General features: G+C 43.7%; 1 protein-coding gene across 4 annotated transcripts; it reads right to left on the reverse strand.

Annotated features, from left to right (window-relative positions):
* Positions 1-422: 422 nt before the first annotated feature.
* On the reverse strand, positions 423-18021 carry LOC306792239 (ceramide transfer protein-like). 4 transcript variants are annotated; one of them, XM_079289307.1, is made up of 18 exons: positions 17574-18021; positions 15478-15612; positions 8812-8928; positions 8598-8663; positions 6629-6736; positions 6353-6488; positions 5666-5749; positions 5228-5385; positions 4974-5066; positions 4805-4891; positions 4622-4714; positions 4060-4155; positions 3687-3819; positions 3490-3560; positions 3261-3389; positions 3043-3172; positions 2371-2507; positions 423-2281 (listed from the first exon to the last, which is right to left on the reverse strand). In XM_079289307.1, the coding sequence occupies exons 1-17, from the start codon at positions 17682-17684 to the stop codon at positions 2380-2382; spliced, it is 1875 nt and encodes a 624-aa protein (XP_079145433.1). In that variant the 5' UTR covers positions 17685-18021; the 3' UTR covers positions 423-2281; positions 2371-2379. The 4 variants fall into 4 exon arrangements, with proteins under 4 accessions (XP_079145433.1, XP_079145432.1, XP_079145435.1 ...); XM_079289306.1 differs by having other exon boundaries at positions 6353-6491; XM_079289309.1 differs by lacking the exon at positions 8598-8663.
* Between the last annotated feature and the right edge of the window lie 3987 nt (positions 18022-22008).

Below are 22008 nucleotides of genomic sequence, written 5' to 3' on the forward strand. Positions count from 1 at the left end.
CTCTGCGCGTGTCTGGGTGTTCAATGCATATTTTATCGTGCACTTATTAGGCAGACATTTTTGACAGTGTTTTTAGTGTAAATGTTAATACCTGTGGTATTTTTAGCAGTTTGATTCTTTGACCGGATCATACAAATAAATCAAATAAAGGTTAACTCGTGTAATGTTTATGATTCATTAAATGATGTAACACTGCTGCCCTCTAGTCACTATATATCGTATGTGTAGTGTATCATAATTATATATGGAATACTTTCTTTTCACAGTATACTATAACAATGTCTTTTTATAGCTTTTAACTTATGCTTTTGTAATGGCATCCTATCCTATGACATTGTTATAACAGTATATTAGCAATGAAACTACGTTTAAATGAATTAAACTTGTCCGAGTTGTCTTAACGTGAACAAATGGACTCAAACTGAAGGATAAACTCATTTATTTCACTGTTAAAACGGTGCAGATGAAGAGCGACGCTGTCACAGTACATGTGTAAGTTGATCCCACAGCATTATTTACACAAACGTGTAATGATATAACTATATACATTTACTTTCACTAGAATTAGAAACGTCTGCTTTAGGTGAACGAGCTTCAGCCTGGCTTCTTCTCCACTGAGCCGAGAGGCTGAGCATCATCTGGCTTCACTCTCACCCACATCATTCTGCTACAAGTCTCATCGCAGACCCAAGAACATGTTGTCCACAGGTGGGACATGTCTTCAGGTACAAGTACTGATGCTGTACTTCCAAAAGCATTGTCTGGAAAATTAAGGTAATGAAACCAAATTGTGTAACTTAGTCTTTAGTTTCAGGGTAGTTTCCATCTCAGCCTGTAGAAACTGTAGAACTGCAAAGTCCAGAGTAACAGGTTCACCGTGTGTTTAAAGAACAGGATGAGCAAGTAAAACATAGAATAAAGAAGTACAAGTACAACCCAACTTAAGTACTAAACAGAACTGATCGTGACTAAACTCTGGACTTTGCATTAGCAACATGTTTAGACTGCAACAAAGAACTAACTTAGCGGCGTTAACAGAACGGTTTCAGTACTTTAACTGCAGAACAAACATTACAAATGTCAGAAACACGGACGAGAAACGTGGAGGCGGTGAAATAATACGAGAACTAGCTTTTCAGTGGGAAAACCCAAATGAAGTGTCACCTTGTTGGTTCATTCAGTAAAATATATTGTGGGACGTGTTAGATAAAGAAAAGGTAAACTCCGCCACGAGGCTCTCACTAACAGCCCCCTTCATCTCTAGACACTCCTGTAACACGGAGGCATCGGGGCTCAAGTCACACACAGTCTGACCTCCTGGAGAAATGTTAGTGACGCTATTTACAATCCATTCAACATTCAAAATATGTGCTGTGACACGACAACATTTCACACCGATACAAATATAAAGCCAAGCAAAAACAATGTACATCGAGCTCTGTTTTGTACATTAAATATACGACGAACTGCTCTCGGCTCGTTCCTCCGTCAGCACCAACGAGAGGCGTCTTCATGAGAGGGGCGGAGCCAGAGACGTCAAGTCTTACATCATAGGGGTCACGAGTCGATGACGGCCCTCTGGACTTTAAATCAATCAGCGATATTTAACGAGCACAAGTTGCCAGCTTCAAAATAAAGCCGGGAAATGACAAATTATGAAAAAAAGAAGAAAATAAATCACAAAATAGGAGCTATTAATGGGAAGAATAAAATATTTCAGTCTATTAGCAAAGGTTTCTTTTTTTTTTTCTTTTTCGTTTTTACAAACTTCGTATACATACATTTATATATTAATATATCTGTAAGAAATAGAGACACGACGAGTCAGTCTTCTACACGAGCAGTGACGATGGCATCAGCTGTGACACTAGGAGCTGCTGATGGGGGGGGGGGGGGGGGCCCTGCTGGGAGCATTCACTACAGCAGACTCGCTTATGACACCCGGAAACAATCTCCCTTTGGATGAAAGCTAATTGGTACTTTATCAAAATGAAGGGGAAAAACAAGCAGCAGCTTCTCTTGAAACGATGATGAATGATGATATCTCTGCCAGGTTTAGGAGTACTCTTTCTGATGAATGTCTCTCGCAGGTGTTTGAATGCGGCCACCAGTGGGCACCATTGTGAGCCCTCTTCTTGTGCTGGAGCTCACTTGTAGCTAAAAAAAAAAACTGGGAGGAGGAAAAAGCACTTTGAGGAGCTCGACTGGTGACGGCAGCAGTCGGTGTGAAGATGGAGGGTCCTCAAAGCCTCATGTGTGGTTCTGTCCTCATGTCTCAACACTGGAAAGATGGAGAGGATTCACATCATCATGTTGCAGATGTGCGTACTGAATAAAAGGTGCAGAGGTGATGAGTAAACGCAGAGCTACCTGTGAGCCTCAGAATAGGATGGGCTTGCCGGCAGTCTTCTCCTGGACGTAGGAGGTGAAGCGCTTGAGGAACTTGGGGTACTCCCTCTTAGCCACGGCCCGGAGCACGGAGGCCGGAGCCCAGCCGCCTGGATTCACTGCAGACACGAGAACAAACTCCACTGAGCAACAAGGTTCCATATCAGGAGCTCGTCATCATCGCCAAAACTGATTTTTGTGTTTATTTAAAAGGTCACAGTAGAGAAGGCCATGAAAAGGTCTTAGTACGGAAAAATGTCATGTTATAGTATGTAATGTATTTTTATGTTATAAACGTGTAATAAAAATAGATAATCATATTATATACTATACAACATACAACACTATGACATGTGGTGTTGTGGCGCACTATCCTACATTTAACTACATCTTTATGACTTCATGCTGTACATTGATTTTTTCATGACACTGTTATACTGTACTAAAATGTCAAAGTATAATATGACACAAAAAGTTGTAGTTCTAGTACAAAATCATCTAGTTTATCCGTTCGTCCATGCTTCCTTTATGTAAATGTAGGACTTTTTGATACTTTAAAAGCCTTTTTCTGAAGAACGGTCAATGTTTTTTTAACGCTTTGTATAACGTGATGTTTAATTTCTGTTGAATCCAACAGCACGGCTGGGTACACACCATTGGCGACGTAGGTGATTTTACACAGGATGTTGTCTCTGCTGATCTCCTTGTCGCCCTCTGGTGGGCTGACCAGCGTCTGACAGATCATGCCGATGTTGATTTTGGCGCGGACACACCGGCTGGACGGCTGCGGGACAGAGAAGCAGAAGCACGATCATCGTTCAGAACCTCGATGAATTCCTCATACGGTGTCTGAAATGGACCCGGTGGCTCACCTGAGCGTCGTCGTGATCCACAGAGAAGTTGCAGACCAGCCAGGTGTCCGGGTCGTTCTCATTGTTGGCCAAGAGCTTCCTCATGGCCGACAGGTACAACACGTCCCTCTGAGACGCCGGCCACACCCGCTGCAACGCACATCACCTCCTCGTCATTTCAGATTCCACACATGCAGTCGAACAGACCCAACGAGTGAGGGGGCTTTGCTTGTGATCGTGTAGCTCTTACCTTGTGCGTTTGATATACAATAGTTGCGTTGGCCGACAACGTCTCCACAACATTGAAGTTTTCAATCGTAGCTAAAAGAGGCAGAGAACATGGGAGGATTTTTAAAAGTTTCCCAACATCTTCACAGAGACTTGGAGTGTTTTCTTGGAGATAAATAGACGGAGGTGTGAAAACCCCGTCGGAGTTAAAGGACTCACTCTCCCAGTCGTTGCGGTACGTCGTGTCCCAGAAGTAGTGGCAGACCTCGTGACCGGTCACCCCCTTTACTGAGTGGGTGGCCTTCAGCGGGTCCAAAACAATCCCGTTCTCTTCAACCTCTCTCCTGTACACCTGCACACACACACGAGAAGTTAAGCAAAATCATTTCCTAATGTGTGTACATGTTGTAGATTTCAATTCAGGTAGAAGGAACCGCTGCGGTCCAACAGCACATTCCAGGTAAAGTTTCCTTGAAGACTTCTACAAATCACGTCCTACTGTCGTGTGCGACTCAGTGCCCGGATTACATATCAATGTGATTTACAGTTAGAGAAACCTGAATGACGTTTCCACTCATCCTCCTCCTCGTACCTTCATTTCTCCCTCTTCTACAACCAGCTGCCAGTTGGCGTCTCCACCAACGTCCTGCAGGGAGTAGGTCATGTGATTCTGCACCATCTCCTCCACCTATAACAGAGAGAGAGCATCCATTACACAATGACAGCTCCACAGCATGGCATGAACACAGCCTCATGATCTTTATCCTGCACGCTCTAGTTTTAGTGGACAAGAGACAAATAATGTAACTCAATCTAATGAAAATCAGGCGGTAACGTTAACGATGACGCGTACGGGCGATTCAACGGCCATGCAGACATGGTGTTCAGTCTCGACAGGGGAGACAGGAAGAGGAGCGGGTGGCTGGCTGAGCCTTGACAGAGCGTTACCTCTGCGCTGAATCTGTGGACGTCGTGAGGGGCGCCGACTATCGGAGCAGGGGAGGGCTGACTATGAGGCTACAGGGGAGGTGAGAACCGAGGGCACGATGGAGGAAACGAATGTGAGGGAGAGGAAGAGACAAAAGGGCCGTGAGGTGGAACAGGTGGAATGAAGGTAGCGTGTAGGAGTGCACAGTTTAAGAGGGTGGAATTACCTTGTTGGAGAACCTGTGTGTGCCGATGCTGGAGTACATGTCTCCAGGGGGGACCGGGCTGGATCGCTGGATCCTTATCTTCTCCGTGTGAGACTGGATACGAACAAGCACAGAATTATGTTAATGTACGACCATCGAAGTCATCAACTTCAAGTAGATACTGCATGTGATCTCGGAGCTTACCTGTTCTTCTATCTTGTCCTGTCTGTCGAGAGCGGCTTCGACTGCATCGAAGAACTCGTCCTCATTGATGAGGCTGTTTGGACCCTCCTGCATACAGAGAGGAGCGGGGACGTTACCTCAACACAACCACAAAGACTCATGCTGCGCTGTGGATGCATTTATACTGCACCTCATAATCTGGACCTCCAAAGTGAGACTTCTTCTTCAACTCATTCAGGGCGGATTTATAGCCGTCCTCTATTCTGCGCCGCTTCTCCATCTCCTACAAACACAAAAATACACAAACTTTCTCTCCTGCATCTTTTATTTTTGCAGATGTTTCCCTCGACTGTAGATAAACTACGAAGAATCACCAACGTTTGACAAATAAAAACATACGTAATGCAGATGAAACATGGGTAATCGGATCCAAATGACACGCACCTTATCCACTCCCTTCTGCCAGCTGTCCTCTCTCTTCACCATGAGGTCGATGCAGTGGGACAGCGTGGCCAGGATCCCAGCGGTGGTGGCCTTGAACGTGATGGCCTCGCCCTTAAAGTCTATGCCATTGATTCCCTTGGGACTCACCGTCTGGAACACTGCAGAGGAGCACGGGACTGAAACAAATGACACTTGTGCCGAGTGTTGGGTCACTTCATAACGTAATATTCTACATGTTCACGTCGGAGGGAAACAGATTCATCACAAACTTAATATTGTCTACATGTTATGCTTATTTCAACAGAGACGTTTGTGTGTTTTGTGTTCCGTCTCTATAGATATACCTCGAGCTGTTTGTCTAAACTTAAAGCTCGATAGTTATGAATATTCAAGGTTACAGAAAAATACTTTTTGGAGGAAGAATTCTGCATGACTCACGTTTTTCTTTGCTGCCGTGGTTGTTGTGCAGAAACTCTCCATCTGTCCGGGTGTTGGGGAAGTCGTCTTCATCATCCTCCACGACTGAGATAAAGAGAAAAAGAGAAATCAAGTCTCAGAGAGGAAAGGCCAACAGAGAACCAGAGCCAACCAGCACATGGGACAGACAGAGCGCTGGACAACGTGACAATGGTCTGGTTTCATCTTCAGAATGGAGAGAGAGAGAGAGAGGAGAGGAGAACAAAAGCAGAGCTTCATCCTCTGGTCATCCACGGGCGGCCGGTGCAGGCTGCACATGCTCAGCCAGCCAAGATGGCCGAGGGTGGGTGGGTTTGTAGGATAACTGCTGTCTGAGTCACAACACACACACACATTCCACACAAGGTTCAGAGCAAGTTTCTTATAAACTCCAAATGTTTTCATAAGATATGGAAAACACAAACTAACTATTCTCTTGGACATACCAGTGTTTTTTAAAAGTTTTACTGAAATGCATCTTGTTTAAACATCTCTTTGTGTCACACTGTAGTAATAATTATTATTATAATAATAATCGATTGAGCTACAAAATAAAGCTGGACTGCTATCGGAAAAGTGCAGGAAAAGGGTTTTTTCACAATAAAATAGTCTAAAAGCACAGAAACAGACCTGCTTGGTTAAAGGGTCAGAGGAGCGTCGGTGTCTTACTTTTATCCCTCTGCAGCTCGTCCCTGGACACGGCGTCTGAACAGCCATCAAAGTATTTCTGAAGCGTGTCCACCTGTCTGCACAAGATGTCTCTGAAGGTCTCCATCTCCGCCAGCTTCTCTCTCAGGCTGTGGCCCTTCTTGGGGAACAGCAGAGCAACACAGTGGTTCGGCCTTTCTTTACACTTCCACGGACCGCAAATCAACCGCCAACTCCAGTGAAAGTGTGTGCTGACAAACAGCCCCATGACGAGTCAGCATGAAGCCGAGGACTCACCTTGAAGGAGGACGTGGAGGTGGCAGAGAAGCCGCTGGTGGCCGACGTGAGGGACAGCATGGAGCCATGTCTACGCAGGCTGGACTCTGAGCCGTAACCAGAATCAGCCTACGAGGAAACCCACAGGACACGGAGACCAGTTCATGAGGTCGTCACAGAGTAAACTCACTTCATAAAATACATTACTACAATTAATTCAAACCAAGAATGTAATCAAACCAAAATACCATGCATGAGAAAAACGGCTAGCCCCAAAACAACAGCCAGAACTCAGCAGTTGTGCGTTGCGTCGCACCTATTCTGATGTTTTAAACATCATCAATATCAGTATGTTCTCTACCCGTGAAGTATCACATTCAGCAAGTATTTTGAGATGTTTGTGTTACATTGAAATATGTACACAAGGTTAGAATCCACTTACAAACTACAGAAACAGCTTTCCAGAAAGCCTTCATATTCTTTTTAATGTTTTAATGAAACATTTCACACCAACCTGTGACCTCAGTAGCCACAGAACACGGCACACATTCAGTGACCCTGACAACACAACACCAAACATCAACCGACTTCCTGTACAGCCGACTGGTTCCCCTCTCCTGTTACACAACAGCCGAGAGGAACGGGTCCCTGCTGGAAACAAGAGATGCGTTCCCCTTTAAGAGACACTGATGTCCACCACCAGGGGGCAGAAGACTTCAACGCACGACCGGCGGTTAGTAAGCGCTGGGGTTACTGTCGGTCAACAGCCCGAAGTAACTCCGCCTACATTTGCATGGATTTGAGTCAGTGCTGCCTGCCCTTTAACCAACATACTGATACTACTGACTGCACTATCGCATGTCTGCATGACGGCTGCTCAATCTCCTTTGATGAGGAGCAAATATATATAAATAAATATATAACCGACGCAAGCAAAGCTTTTGTTGCAGCCATGATAAAGCAGAAGAACGATGCGTGAGTGGCTCGGTCTGCTCTCAAGGTAAAACGTACACACATGTTGTGAAGCTCTGCAGCACAAACACTGAGCGAACTGTACGAGTGTGTTTATGTGCCGGCTGATTGAAGCACAATGAACTCGCATGACTGACTCTGGACAACAGGAGCAAGACAACAAAAGAAACTGCTTCCCTCAGCAGAAACAGACTCATCCAGGTCACAAAATAAAGCTGTAAACTTTCCATAAACAATGACGTTACAATGCTGGAGTTTATGTCACTGCACAACAAGCACAGCCTCCGTTTACAGAGAGGGTATCCTGGCAACGAGTGTCGTCTTATTTGAGATGTTTCACCGTCTCTCAAACTTCTAGCGTTCGCTGTGGTGCGTTTGGATCTCCGTGGAAACACTGGGCCGCTAAGTGCTGTGAGTAATGTGGGTTCGAGAGGGAAGCAGAGCCTTCTAGGACGAAGTGGTGAGTCATAGTGGGATGGAGGTTGTGTGTGTGTGTGTGTGCATGAGTCACGGTGGTGCTGGGACAAGCAGTGAGGAGGGAAGAAGGGGGATTTCCCAAACGAAGGACCACGAGTAAGCGTGTGTTTTGGCAGACAGGCTGAAGGTGTGGCTGCCTTCTACTCATCCATGTCAGACAGACTCTGGGTTAAGACAGTCACACATACACATCAGTATCCATTTCTCTTTGTGGAAGTTGTGCAACCACTTCCTCTCAGGCTAGGATGAACAATAAACACATATATTACATATTTGATGGTTGGTTGCTGTGTGTATGTGAACATAATGCTGTTTCATAGGTCTCCACTGCCTCCATTGTCTTGTACTCAGTCAACAGTACTTCCTTTGTCCTTCACACTGACTGAATACAATGAGTGCTACTTTTGCTCTTTAAGATTGAAGTTGTATTTTCCGCCCTGTGTAAATTCACTTTGTAGTGATATTTTAAAGCAAACAACAAAGCAAGAAACCCCTGACGATAGTCCAACCTGCTCTCCAACAAACTTGCCAACAAACGCACCAGTGGTGGAGGGATGAATATTGTACCCTGGATTCCTCCCTTCTCTCTCCTCCCCTCTCTGATAGTCTGATAGAAACACACACATGCATACAATTAAAACACACACACTTACACAAATCCAACCTGGTGTTAGAGGATCTGTATTTGTTGCAAAGGTGACGAGGATCTGGTTTCCTTTGAGAGCAGCAGTCTGTTCGGAGTGTGCATGACTTACTCTGTGCAGCTCAACGGAGTCGATCCACTGGTGTCTGTGCTCCGGGTCTTGTGCTCTGAGGTACCACACGCTGTCGTTCACGCTGATGTCCAGACGGCACTCGTCAAACTCATGAGGCTGAAAAAGGACAACGGACACAAGGTTTGGTCAGTGTGCATTGAAAATACACAGCTGTTGACGTTTTAAATATCTCTATTATTAAATCCTCTCATCTGATAGGAGCAGAGGGAGGTGAGATACTGTGACATCAGAGCGCTGTCATGGAAAGAGGAAACACAAATGTCTTTAGCGCTCAGGAAGAGCAAAGAGAGGCACATGTGAGAGGCGTCCATGTAAATAGATGTTAAAATGACACGGAAACAGCAAACCGCTCATCCCTCCATGTGCGCTGCATGGTGGGGGATCTGTTGAAACATGGCAATCCACCGCAGTCAACGGGAGAACAGTCAACGGGAGGAGAACAGTCAACGGGAGGAGAACAGTCAACGGGAGGAGAACAGTCAACGGGAGGAGAACAGTCAACGGGAGGAGAACAGTCAACGGGAGGAGAAGCTCTTGGATGTCAGCCTGTATCTATAACTCACAGAGCCAGAGCACAAAGGAGAGTGCACCAGACGCACAAACAGCCTCCATTTCTCAGACAACGTCCCAGAGGAGGAGCAGGAGGATAACTGGCCTTTTAAGGCAACTTGCAGGATGGAGCATATTCCTAATGGCCCTCCAGAGCACCGTCAGCGCTGTGAAGCTGCTGCGTCTGCATGGCCAGGCTGCAACCAGGGACTGTGTGTGTGTGTGTGTGTGCTGGTAGGAGGTGGAGGGAATGGTGGTGACAGCAATGGCATCTACCTGTGTAGCATTCACCAAATGCAGCGAGCCACCTCTCCAGTGAGTCTCCATGCTGAAGCCCTCTCAGGTCTAACAGCGAGGGAACAGGCTGATCCAGAGTCTGCCTCCTTAGAGAGCAGACGAGGACAAAGAACTGGAGAGAGGCCGATCGGGCAGGAATGCCAGAGACGGCAGTTAAACTGCCGGCGAAAGAGAAACCGCATCAGAGACGAGACTTCTGCATTCCTCTGTGTGCCACAACACAGTAAACACATCTGGGATCCATGTCTTGGTGAATTAGTAATGCACGATAAGCACAATCGTTTCCTACGGAGTTACACGATATATGATTTTAATCACGATATGACTCCATTGAAAGACGAAACATTACCATGGTTTAAATATTATTATACTTTATTGATGAATCCTGTCCACCAGCTCTATTTAACCCATAACAGATGTTATATTCACTGAGACGAGCTATAATAAAAACAGGCACACATGATCATTAATAATTGCAAGCTTGTAATCTGATATCACCCGGAGAACAGCCAGAGACCAAAGCATTACTGGAGATCGTATTGCTTCAGCGGGTTGGCAGGGGACACAAACGGCCCACTTTGGTGTCGTTAAAGAGGTTTCATTGGAGGAGCGCAACTCGGCCGTGTTGGCCCGACACCTGGACGGCACCGAGGCCAAGAACAGATGCTCGCCGTCAATAATGCACGAGATGAGGCCGAATGCTGAAAGCTCGCCAAACCAGAGGCTCATTTGAAAGTTACCAGCGGCATGCGCATACGATCGACACCAGAGGCAGAGACTGACGAGAAGAGGAAGCGCGACAGAGGAAGGAAGCGAGTGTGTTGCATCCTTATCTCTCCATTTGTTCTAAGACAGACAACTCCAGCAGCCTCGTTGTCTCTTAAAAACCACGGATAACACCGGCTAGTTTCAAATCACAACCGCAAAACCCACGAACACGACCAGCGCTTATCCGCCTTCGTATGATTGAACCACACTAACACCAGGAGATACGAGCGTTTGGATGAGAGACTTTAGGGCCAGTGGGTTGCTAGGAAAGTGAGAAAGTGGATTCCTCTTCATCCCCTCCAGACTACGGGGTCATGGGCACACTGACCGGAGCTCAGGGTGGAGGAATGACCGCCTCACTGGGGTCGGAGGAGCTTACTGGAATCCAAGGCAACAGTAAACAATAATCCATCACAGGAAGGTCGTTTTAGCAGCCGCGCACATCACAAGATGACACGCCGTGTGTGTGTGTGTGTGTGTGTGTGTGTAGGTTGATTAATGAACAACTTAACACACAGGTCAGGGTGGAAGCAAGTCGATGTGGAGAGCAGGAGAATGTCTGATGCACAGTGCATGCATGGAAGACCTTCCAACAGTGAGAAAGAAATGGATGGAAAGTTCAGATGTGATCTCAGCAAAGCACTTTGGAACCCGGGATCAATGCTTCGATTATTTCGCTGAGTTAAGAGGGTAGTTTGGATTGTGGGAAGTGGGCGTGCATGAGGTATTTATCCATAGTCAGCGTATTACTACACTGGATGTCGGTCGCTAAAGATATTATTTCTTCCCTGGTACGATGAGACAGAACAGCTTTTCTGCCTCTATTTTCTTCAAACACAGACTTCCAACTCAGCTTAAAGAGAAGCTTCTGTCCTCTCTCTTCCTACCCGTTTCTAGTTGGTGTACGTGTTTTCGGTCACAGTCGACAGAACCGAGTGAATGGGAGCTCCGCTTTAAAAAATCCACATGTGATTCTCAATACCTAAGATAACAAAGAGGGATTAAACCAAAGCAAACAATGGGAAACCCTACAAAAGCTGCACCAGACCCAACTGTATTTCATTACTCATTTTAAACCAAATAACTAAGCTCAAATTCAGACTAATATACTCTCTAGTTAATTGTGCGTTACTACCGACGTCTGGTGCCAAGAACATCCTTCTGTACACAAGAAATGGGATCCCGATGGAACAGGAAACACTGACTCACCGAAGCAGTCAGAGTGAAAGACAAGGAAAGGAAAGGTTACATAAGCAAGGGTGAGAGCCACACACACACACACACACACACAGTGAGGAAGTCACATGAGGAAGAGTCTCCTTTCCTGGCTGAGGACACTTTGCAGCTTCCACCATAAGCCTGACATCATTGGTCGTGGTCTAAACCTCCTGCTGACCTTAAGTGCGCATGTCCGTCCCTTTCTCTCTGTGGCAGAACTCACAAAGCATCCGATCCCTCACGACTACAGACTCATTCAGCAAGTAGGCCGGGTCTTACTCACCGACCATGACATGGTGGTTAGCAGCCCGGTCGCACATACAGACGACCGTACTATCATACGCGCACACAACTAGTTCTGTTTACAAGATATTACATGTCCAAGTTTAAACTCTACTGTTGAAACCTTCCAAGTACTAACACTAAAGCTATACGTCCGGAGTTGTTTGTGCACATCAAACATGTTGGCTGAACACACTCTGACCTACCTATACTATTGTGTAGACACAAAGGAGTGAGCAACGTATGATGCAATCCAGCAGCTCCGTCTCAATCCTCCCTTTTGGTTGCGACTGTGTCAAACTAATTGCTTGTAAGCTGTTTTTGTGGCTAATTAGTTCAGTGTTCCGCCCACTAACTAACCATCTCCTGCTGGGTGTGCTGGGAACGATGGACACCAGCAAGGAGCTCCTCGTTCAGTCCTAATCTCGGGCTTTTACACGCCGTCAATTTGCTCTTTTGGGAAATGCTTCCGAGCATTTGCTCGGGTTGTTTCGCAATCAAGAAAAATCACACTCTTACAGGTCTACTCGAGTTTCACACCTTAAGTGTGCCAACTGAAACCTGTGAATGACTCACAGTGCAACTTAAACCACAGACTTCTATGTGAGCTAAATACATGTATGCACAACAGAGCTGCAAAGTCCATCAATCTATTAGTCAATCGACAGAAAATGAGTCGGTAGGTTTTGAAAGTCGAATAATTGTTTTGGTCATTTTCAAAAGCAGAAACTCTTAATATTTGCTGGTCGCAGCTACTCAGACGTGAGCACTGGAAGCCGTTCTTGTCATAGTAAATTTAATTGTAATCTTTTCTATTGCCATCAATGCTAACAGCCAGCATTCAGCACGGCTGACACGTTTGGGTTTATTTCCCGTGCTGAGCAAAGCGTGGCGGCCCCTTTCTCTCCCCCGGGTCTCTTGGTATTAATCAAAGCCTGATTGGCACGATGGGAGTCTGTGCTACCACAGCTCGACTGTCTCAGTCCGTGCTATGCAGTGACAGAACTAGGGCTGCAACAACGAATCGATAACAATCGATTAGTAAAATAGTTTCCATTATCGATTATCAAATTTCATTGTCGATTCGTTGTGTCGCGCGATTATTACGCCACTCAATAAGTCGCGAAGATGTTTGAAAAAAAAAAAAAAGAGCGGCGCACAGCAGTTGTTGTGAAGTGGAGCTTCTAATGACGACCGAGACACGTCTGGTGTTGAACGGAACACTTTACTTCCTGAAAACAGCAGTTTAACTGTTGCAGTGAACAGACCGTCTGTTCACTGCAACTAACGCTCTTGCACCAGACATATACGTTAGGTTTTCACTTATAGTTATCATTGTTGCCGTGAATAAGCACGTATCATGCTGCTTCCTGTCTCTTCACAGTAAAATCACTTCCGTTTTCATGCTCTTCACAATAAAAGTAAACATGCGATCAAACAATTTACAACAGAGGAAAGAGCATCGGACCCGTAACGTTGTTCTGAAACACGGCGGCGGCAGAGGAATCAGTACGACCTAAGTGGGCCAAGGTGTGGGAGCATTTCACACTTAATACATTGAAAAAGTGTGTTCATTGCAAGATATGCAAAAGCGACATGATATGGCACGGAGCACCACGTGATGATTCAGTTTGTGAGTGTAGTGCAGAGAACAAGTTCTGACGTTCAAACAAATCCTGTTCAGTTTTCTGATTTGTATTTTTCTTTATTTTTTATAAATTATTTATTGTTCCGACAGCTCAGGTCCCTTGAAACAGAAATATACATATTTTTGTTCACATTTGTATGTTTTTTGTGTTGGTCCATTTGTTTTTTAATTATTACTTTAACAGCTCAGGGATGTTCAAGGAGCAACCCGTTTGTGCACTTTCTGAAGATCAGTTCTGTTTTTGAATAAAGGGTTGGAAATTAATGCTTTTTTTTAATCCGATTAATCGAAAAAATAATCACCCGATTCATCGATTATTAAAATAATCGTTAGTTGCAGCCCTAGACAGAACCTCACTGGTCCCATGATGAAGCTCTCTTCTCAAGCGTTGCCACACAGCGTGTTGTTTGGAAAGCAAAACAGTCACCTGACTCTAAATACCCTCGAGCAAAACTTGGGACATAATCAGGAGTTCTTTAGAGAAATCGGTTATCACGGCCGATCAAGAAGCAGACGGAGAAAGTCCAGAGTAAAGGTTCCTCATCTGATTAGAACAGTCAACAGTGAGTCAAGCCTTAGGCCTGCACATGGATCCACAGTCTTTCCTATATGAATTAAACAGAAACATCTGGTGGATGCCCGACATCTGAAGCACATCTAATATATCATAAACTTCTCCAAAGTATGTGGGAGGCTCAGGAAGGAAGAGACTGCTGATGGGAAACAGAAAAGTCTCTCTGCTCTTCACATTTCTGCTAATGTGCTCCTCATGTGATCGGCTTAACCCGTTCGTGTTGGATTTCAGCGCACAGACAATCACGGCTATGAGTTATTAACACACTTTACTGCAGCTTTGGTCGGGTAAGATTGTGTCAGTATTTTATATTACAAAGTTAAGATAGAAATGCAACAACTGGTGAAGCATTAAAACTGTTTCAAAGTTCTTTTGAGTTATTTTCACAAGCAAGTCAAACCAAATGTAATATCCAACACAACGAACACTTATCATCAAACAAGCAGAGGATTTGTTTGCAGCACATGTTGTGATTCAGAATCGTGGTGAAGGGTGAATCTTTCTGACCAAAACAGACAGAGCTGATTCCACAGTTCTTCTCTCAGCCTTCATCTACTTTATGATCACCTCGTTACCAACAAGACAAAACATAATTTAGGCAGATAAAGCAGTTTGTGTAGGCGCTGACGATCAGCTGACGGCAACAGTTACTCTTTGGTTGATCTGATTTGTAATAATTGAATCTTAATTCCCCAAATTGCTGCTGATTTGCTGATTATGAAAACATTTAGAAAGCAATGTCAACGCTGATTAGCAACATAATTGAGTGCGACTACACTGATTAGCCTCTACGTACTGCAGCTAGCCAACAAATATAAAAGGAGAAGGTCAAGACTCGAAACTGTTCACCAAATATATCCACTGTGGTTCTCACGGGCACACAACCCCAACAGCCGAGCACCAGCCGGCTGTTTGGCCGATCACTGAAGGAAAGGTCAAAGTAGAGCAACACGTGTTGAGGAAATCAGCTGAAGCTGTCGGTGAAGTGACTGTAGGTTCTGTGTTGTGTGTGTGGCTCCATTTGCAATTTAAATAAACATCCACAGAGAATCCTCTCAGGTCTTGAATAGCACAGGATGTGTGCCACAGTAAATTTGACTGTTTGCTTTCCTAATCGCAGGAGCGAAGGTTCCACTCTCTTCACAGACAACAGCCTTCACTCTTGGGAGACATTTTGAAAAGGCCAATATTGCACAAAAGAAAAGCGGCACTCAAGACCGCAGAACTGTGTTCAAATACGCTCTAATGCTTCAAAGAGTGTGGAATGTTGAAGCACTGCTTTGTAGTACAGAAACTCAACAGCACTCACAGTGATGACAGCTTTGCTGAGGCAGAGGGAACCCCGGCAGCCGTACTCCGTCTCGTCCTGAGACTTGTAGTAGCTCAGCGTGTTGTTCTTCAGGACCACCCAACGGTCCTGCCAGCCATGGATGTAGTTTGTCCACTGAAACATAAAGCACTTTAATCAATATCTTTGACTGCCGAGTCACAAGATGAATAAAAAAAAGCATCGAAATAAATACCACCGTGGTTAAAAGTTGTTTTTGTACGGTGATTTAAATGGTTTAGAGGCTGCACTTTGTAGTTGTGTTATTTAAAGATGTCCAGCTCACGCCGTCGGCCTTATTTACAAAGAAACATTTAACACCTGACCGTGCAATACAACGAACCCACAAACAGCCTCATCAATCCCCACAGAGCTGAATCACATCACTAAAGCTACACAGACTTCATTAACGGACTGTTGGATTCATGGATTTTTAAACTGGAGAGTAGTTTCCATTTGACTGGTGACTCAGTGTACATTACAATAAAACTCATGTGTATTTTTGCACTTCAGGGAAAACTGAATTCGTCCACATGTGGGATTTTATGGACACATTAATCCTCACAAGACCTGTGACGTGAACAGGGCTCAGTATGAGTGAAGAGGTGAGCGTTTGTGGACGCAGAGCTGCTTAATCTCACAATATGCTTGGTTAGCGGGTCAGCATGCAATCGGTTTAGAGACAACCAGTGTACAGTGACATTAACACCACATTAGCTTGCCAGCAGCTTAAGTAATTAAAACTGTGGTACAATTTGGGCCAAACAACATCTTGGGTTACCAGGAATCTGTCTCGCAGGAGACTAAACTGCCTGTTTACCAAAGAAAGCGATTAACAACAGCATGCAGTGTTCTTTACAGTGCGCTCAGTTAACAAGCATTGTTTACTTGTGCCAAATCTTTGTCCTGCACCTTGCATACTGTTGTCAAATCAATATTTACAGCATCACTGGATATTTGCCCAAAAGACGAACGCCATTTGCTGAATCCACGGTGTTATCAAAGGAACATGCAGCAGAACTACTTTAACCTGAAATGAGCCCTCCAGTGGCCATTAATCACAAGCAGCTTTTTAGACGTTTTACTCTTTTTGATATGGAAACACTTAAGTCTGCATAATGTACACCAGGCAATAGAATAGCTGAACTGTGACCACCTGATACTAGTGCAAAGTGCAGGTGTAAAATTAATATACAGGTATACAATGCCACATGAATGAACTATAAACAATCACCTACACTCGTAAACTAATCTCTCTTCTGGAGACAGCTGTGAGCTCGTGTGGCTGTGTGCTGCATTACATACCCCGCTGCTGAATTTCAGTTTCTATGGGGGGGCTTTCCTTCCGCTTCAGTGGAGGATTACTGGTCTAATATTCCTGAGCAGCAAAGTGGAAACGTTGACAGATTCTGGCAAAGGATTCTGTATATAACTCTACTCTCAAAATAGACATTACCATGATTTGTTCATACCTGTTACCGATCCTCATTTCACAGGATTGCACAACCAGCTCTGCTAATAAAGGATTATCTTATCTTAAGGATATTCACTGTTTTATTATAAGGATATTTACTGGTTTATTGTAAGGATAGTCAATGGTTTATTATTAGGATATTTACTGTTTTATTATAAGGACATTTACTAGTTTATTATAAGGATATTTCCTGTTTATTATAAGGATAGTCACCGGTGTATTATAAGGATATTTACTGGTTTATTCTAAGGACAGTCACTGGTTTATTCTAAAGATATTCATTGTTTTATTATAAGGATAGTCACTGGTTTATTACAAGGATATTTACAGTTGTATTATCAGGATATTTACAGTTGTATTATAATGATATTTATTGTTTTATTATAAGGACAGTCACTGGTTTATTACTTATTTATAATACTTGTTTTGACCTTCTGTTTTTACCATGTATCTTGTTTGTACAATCCACTATGCTGCTGTAATCCTGTAAATAAATAAAGGATTATTTCACCACCTCCCTGACAGTTATGCCCTCAGGACTTGGCAGCAGTGACAAGAATGATATCAGAGGAAATGTAGTTTTTAGCCCCAACACGTGACTTACCTTACTGAGGACTCCGCTCAAATCGACCATACCAACCAGATGTCCAGACTCATCTCTGGGCTCTGCATCTTCCTCGGAACCGGAGGAGTTCCAGCTCTGGTTGTCTGACATTTTTCCTCTAATGCTATTTAGGCTAACGCTTTAGTATATATAAAAAAAATAATAACAACAGCATATGACAGCAGATAAGAAGCTGCAAACCGTTCACCAAATCATGTTGTTATCATAGACGACTGTGCTAGTAGCTGTGAGTGCACACGGAATTAGCACAGATAGCTGAAGGCTTAACGGAATCGATAGCTAACTCAGCTTAGCCAGCACCTAAATAGGTCGGCACACATTTTGTAGGTCTAATAATCCAGGTGAACGATAGCTAAGCCTGTAACCAACGCCATGTTTCAACTGACGTTTCCCCGGAGCTTCTTCTTCTTCTTCTCGGGTGGGTGAGCGAGCTTGTGAGCGCGTGCGTGCTCCAACTTGTGTGCTGCGCAGGGGCGCTGGCTCCGCTGACGTCACCAAATCTCCACTCCTCTCGACGACAGGAAGGACAGGCTCCTCCCCCCTCTGTTTATTTAGAAGGAAATAGATAGAATGAAATGAAATGAAATGAAATGAAATGAAATGAAATGAAATGAAATGAAATGAAATAAAATAAAATAAAATAATCATATGGTGTATTTATAATAGTAATAAATAGAGCAGGAGTACAGGAAAAATAGAGGAGTGCAACAGCCCAATGCTCCAGATTAATGAAGGCGCAACTGTTAACCTAATTTAGCTTTAACACACTGGAAGGGAGTCCCTGAACTCGATTTAGTTACCTTTACAATGCCATTCCTACACCAAAACACGAGTATTTCCATTTGTATGCAACTTTAAAGGCTACTTCTGCTCCACTAGATTTTTTACATTTATTCCATAATTTAAATTACTTTGCAGATTCAGATTAATAATACAAAGTACGATCAACCAAAACATTGTTATGGATTATAATTGTTGATCCCTTAATGTGTACAATTATTTTATATAATGCTGGGTAGATTGTTTGCTTTGTATGCTATTTTTTGTACTTTTACTGAAGGCTTGCATCATTTGAGTTGATATTGAGCCTTAGAGGTTTTATGCTCCCGAACAAATAATGTAATGAACAAAAACAACTGACTTGTTTTTGCACTTTTGATAGACATTTCCACATAACATAGTGATTTCTGTAATCCTTAAAACGCCTGACCTACATTTTTATCAAGAGTTTAAACCCTAAAAAAGTCCGCTTATCTACGTGACCCAGACAGTGTCATCACATATTGATTCATGTGTTGCTAAACTGACCATGTGGAAGTGTGTGACATCACTTTATCCAGCTCACTGCAAAACAATGAGATAAGCAAAGACACAAAAATACACAAATGTCTTATGTGAAACAATTGAAACTCTTGATTGATAAAACAGTATTTCAGGGCCTAAAATATGTATATTTGGACACATTTCTCACTAGTGTGCACCTTAGATTGATAAAAATTGTCCCGAGAAAGTGTAACTGCACTGTAGCTGATTAACAGATTATCTGATACCTCTCCACAGGGGCGGAAGTATTTTCAGTGAATTAAATTATGGTGAAATGAAGCGCCTCCTCTTCATAACGAGGGTCTCTGGAGCCCCGGCACAACCCCTCTCAGTCTCGGGAGTCACTTTACCAACCAACAAACACGGCAGTCAGGATCAGCACTCAGTGTCGACACTCATGAGGCCTGGCCACAGGAACATCAGCACATATATGTGAGGTCAAAGAGGGTTTCATTTGCAAGGCAAAGCCAGATACATTATCCACGAAAATATCTATTGATACTTTATGTTCATGTGTTTGTTGATGGCAACAATCTATTTCATATTGTATGCCTGCACTCATAAATCAGAATACATTACCACGTTGCTTTAATGCTTAAACAGCACTGACCTTTTTGTTGCATCAGGATTTACAGTCAGGGTTTAAATGATGAGTAATAGTTTAAGATTTCCATGAAATAAACAGCCTTGTGTGGCTAGATGGACTCGGGGGAATGCATTATACTCCATATTGTAACATTTTAAAGGGGACATACCATGAAAAACGTACTTTATTAGTAAGTGAATTAACTAACCATTAGGATTTGCCTCCCCCTCATATGGCACATGCACACTCATTGGAATATATCGACCACAGCTTGAGAGCTACCTATGCAGAGGTGCGCTTTATTCTTATCGCCAGCCAATCAGAGCAGACTGGGCTTTTTCGGGCGTCTTAAAGAGACAGGCGCTAAAACGGAGCGTTTCAGTCAGAGGCTGAATGTAGGTATAATCAGACAGACAGTATGATACAAATAATGTGTTTTTTGAACATTAAAGCATGTAAACATGTTCTAGTAGAAACCCAAAATACAAGCATGATCCTAAAAATGATCCTGATATGTCCACTTTAAGATATTTATCATCCTAATAAGTGCCATGACACTTTTATTCAATAGGAATGTTCCCTCTCTCCATCTCCTTACCTCCCTTGACATAAGCCTTTATAACAGGACTGTACTTATGTGGACCATGAGTCATGTGATAATCCTTGCGCGATTCATCACAAACACACACACACACACACACACACACACACACAACATCCAAACACCCGTGTTCCAATGAGTTACAGGAGAGCTTTTAGCCATGTCATGGGTCTTGTGAGTCGGATGCAGCTCCATGAAATCATGAGACCTGGAAGCGAACAAACCACAAGACTCCTATTAGCTGCACAAACTCTTCTCCTCCATCGAAAGGAAAAAGTGTGAGCGGCAGGAAGCTGAGAGTTCAGTTAACAGGTGTTTGAAAGCTCTAGCCACTCACCAATTCAAACTATACTATAGAACGCGAACACAATACTTTTACTAATTGTTTCTGGAAATATTGTCTGTTTGATTGATTATTTCCTCGATCAAAGCTTTTATTTTAAGACTAATCAGATGTGATGAACACACTGTGCAGGAGAAGGAAGTACAGCTTAGTATAGAAGTGTGAAAATAAGGTGAGGTCATGAACTCTCAGACGATACCAGTGAGACCACTCCCAGCCGATCCCATCATTTCACGTTAACCTGAAAATCGAGACAGTCGCTGTGCAACATGGAGGTGCAGCCTGGGGAAGGGCGTGGACGTAACCTGTTGCTGGACTGAATTGGATTTAAGCAGCTGATTTAATCACGGTGTACAAACCGTCCCATGTTGTGGTGCATCTGTGATTCATCCAGAGGCCATGGAGTCAGGGACCATGACTCAGGCAGGGCTGATCAGGCTGTAATGTGATTAAATCACATCCTCTTTCGAGCTGCATATTCCACATGGGTCAGCAGCTCCGAGTGGGCAGGAGGGAAGGAAGCAGCTGGCTCACTGGGATGGATTATTGTACTTCATAATGATGTCATGCACTTCCTCGTGGATATAACAACAGAGTAAATCCAGGGAAAGTATTTGTTTTTTTGGCATTTGCTGCCACTCTTTCAAATTGTTTGGCTTCACTGATTGTGGTTTTGTTACAACACTTCATGGTGAGGTTTTCCAAACATCTTCATGAGTTTCAGGTTATTTTACAGCAGCTGCATGTAGACGTGACTGCCGAGCAGTAGGCTGAGGGAGGACAGTCTCAGGAAAGGTTGGATCAGTGTGTGACCTGCCGCGTATGATCGCTGTGCCCTCTGCTGGCGGCCCGGAGCTGTTAAGAGACACGCTGTGGTGGACGATAATAAAGTTGTTTTCGTGTGTGGGTTTATCTCATCAAGGTAAAACAGCTGTGACACTAATCCTGACACCATGACATCCTTTACTAGATGACTTGGAAACTGTTGCCAGGAAACCAGGAGGAAGCATTCAAATGTTTACAGGCTGCATGTGTCATGTGTGTACGGTTAAATCAGAGCGCAGCAAATGCTTTCAGTTTAACGGCAAAGCGCTTTACTGTATTTAGTCCCATAAGAATACTTTATTTGTCCCTCAAGGATAATTCATGGATTCAAGCATGCAAACAGAAATACACAGACGGACAAATGTGGTAAAAAGACATACACAAGGATTTATAGCAGCATGGGTGGATTACTGAATGGGGCCTACCAGGCACAGGGGCCCAGAGTGTCAGGGCCCCATCCTGGCCCTCACCTACAAAATGTCTCCAGAAGAGAAAAACGTACAACCAGGAAGAGACTCAAAATGACGACAATGAAACATGAAAGAACTGCAAAGAGACTCAAAACAATTGCAATAAGATGCAAAACAGCTGCAAAGACAAGGAAGTACAATTCGATTCAGATACTCGACCATTGCTGTCTGAGTTCTGTAAGTTATATGTACACTGTGATAGTCTTTTAATAATCTTTATTTTTGAATTTTATTTTGCTGTGTTTCATTTTTTAAGAAAATATCAT

The sequence above is a fragment of the Melanostigma gelatinosum genome, assembly GCF_949748355.1.
Source record: "Melanostigma gelatinosum genome assembly, chromosome: 18".
Lineage (NCBI taxonomy): Eukaryota > Metazoa > Chordata > Actinopteri > Perciformes > Zoarcidae > Melanostigma > Melanostigma gelatinosum.

What these genes read in the sequence shown, in the direction of transcription:
- LOC306792239 (XM_079289306.1), bottom strand. Translation starts at nt 17,684, where the DNA reads ATGTCAGACAACCAGAGCTGGAACTCCTCCGGTTCCGAGGAAGATGCA. An exon ending in TCAGCAAAGCTGTCATCACT is followed by an intron (nt 8,929 to 15,477) that starts GTGAGTGCTGTT and finishes GTCCTTTTTCAG; the next exon opens with CCTCATGAGTTTGACGAGTG. An exon ending in TTGGAGGTCCAGATTATGAG is followed by an intron (nt 4,892 to 4,973) that starts GTGCAGTATAAA and finishes CTCTGTATGCAG; the next exon opens with GAGGGTCCAAACAGCCTCAT.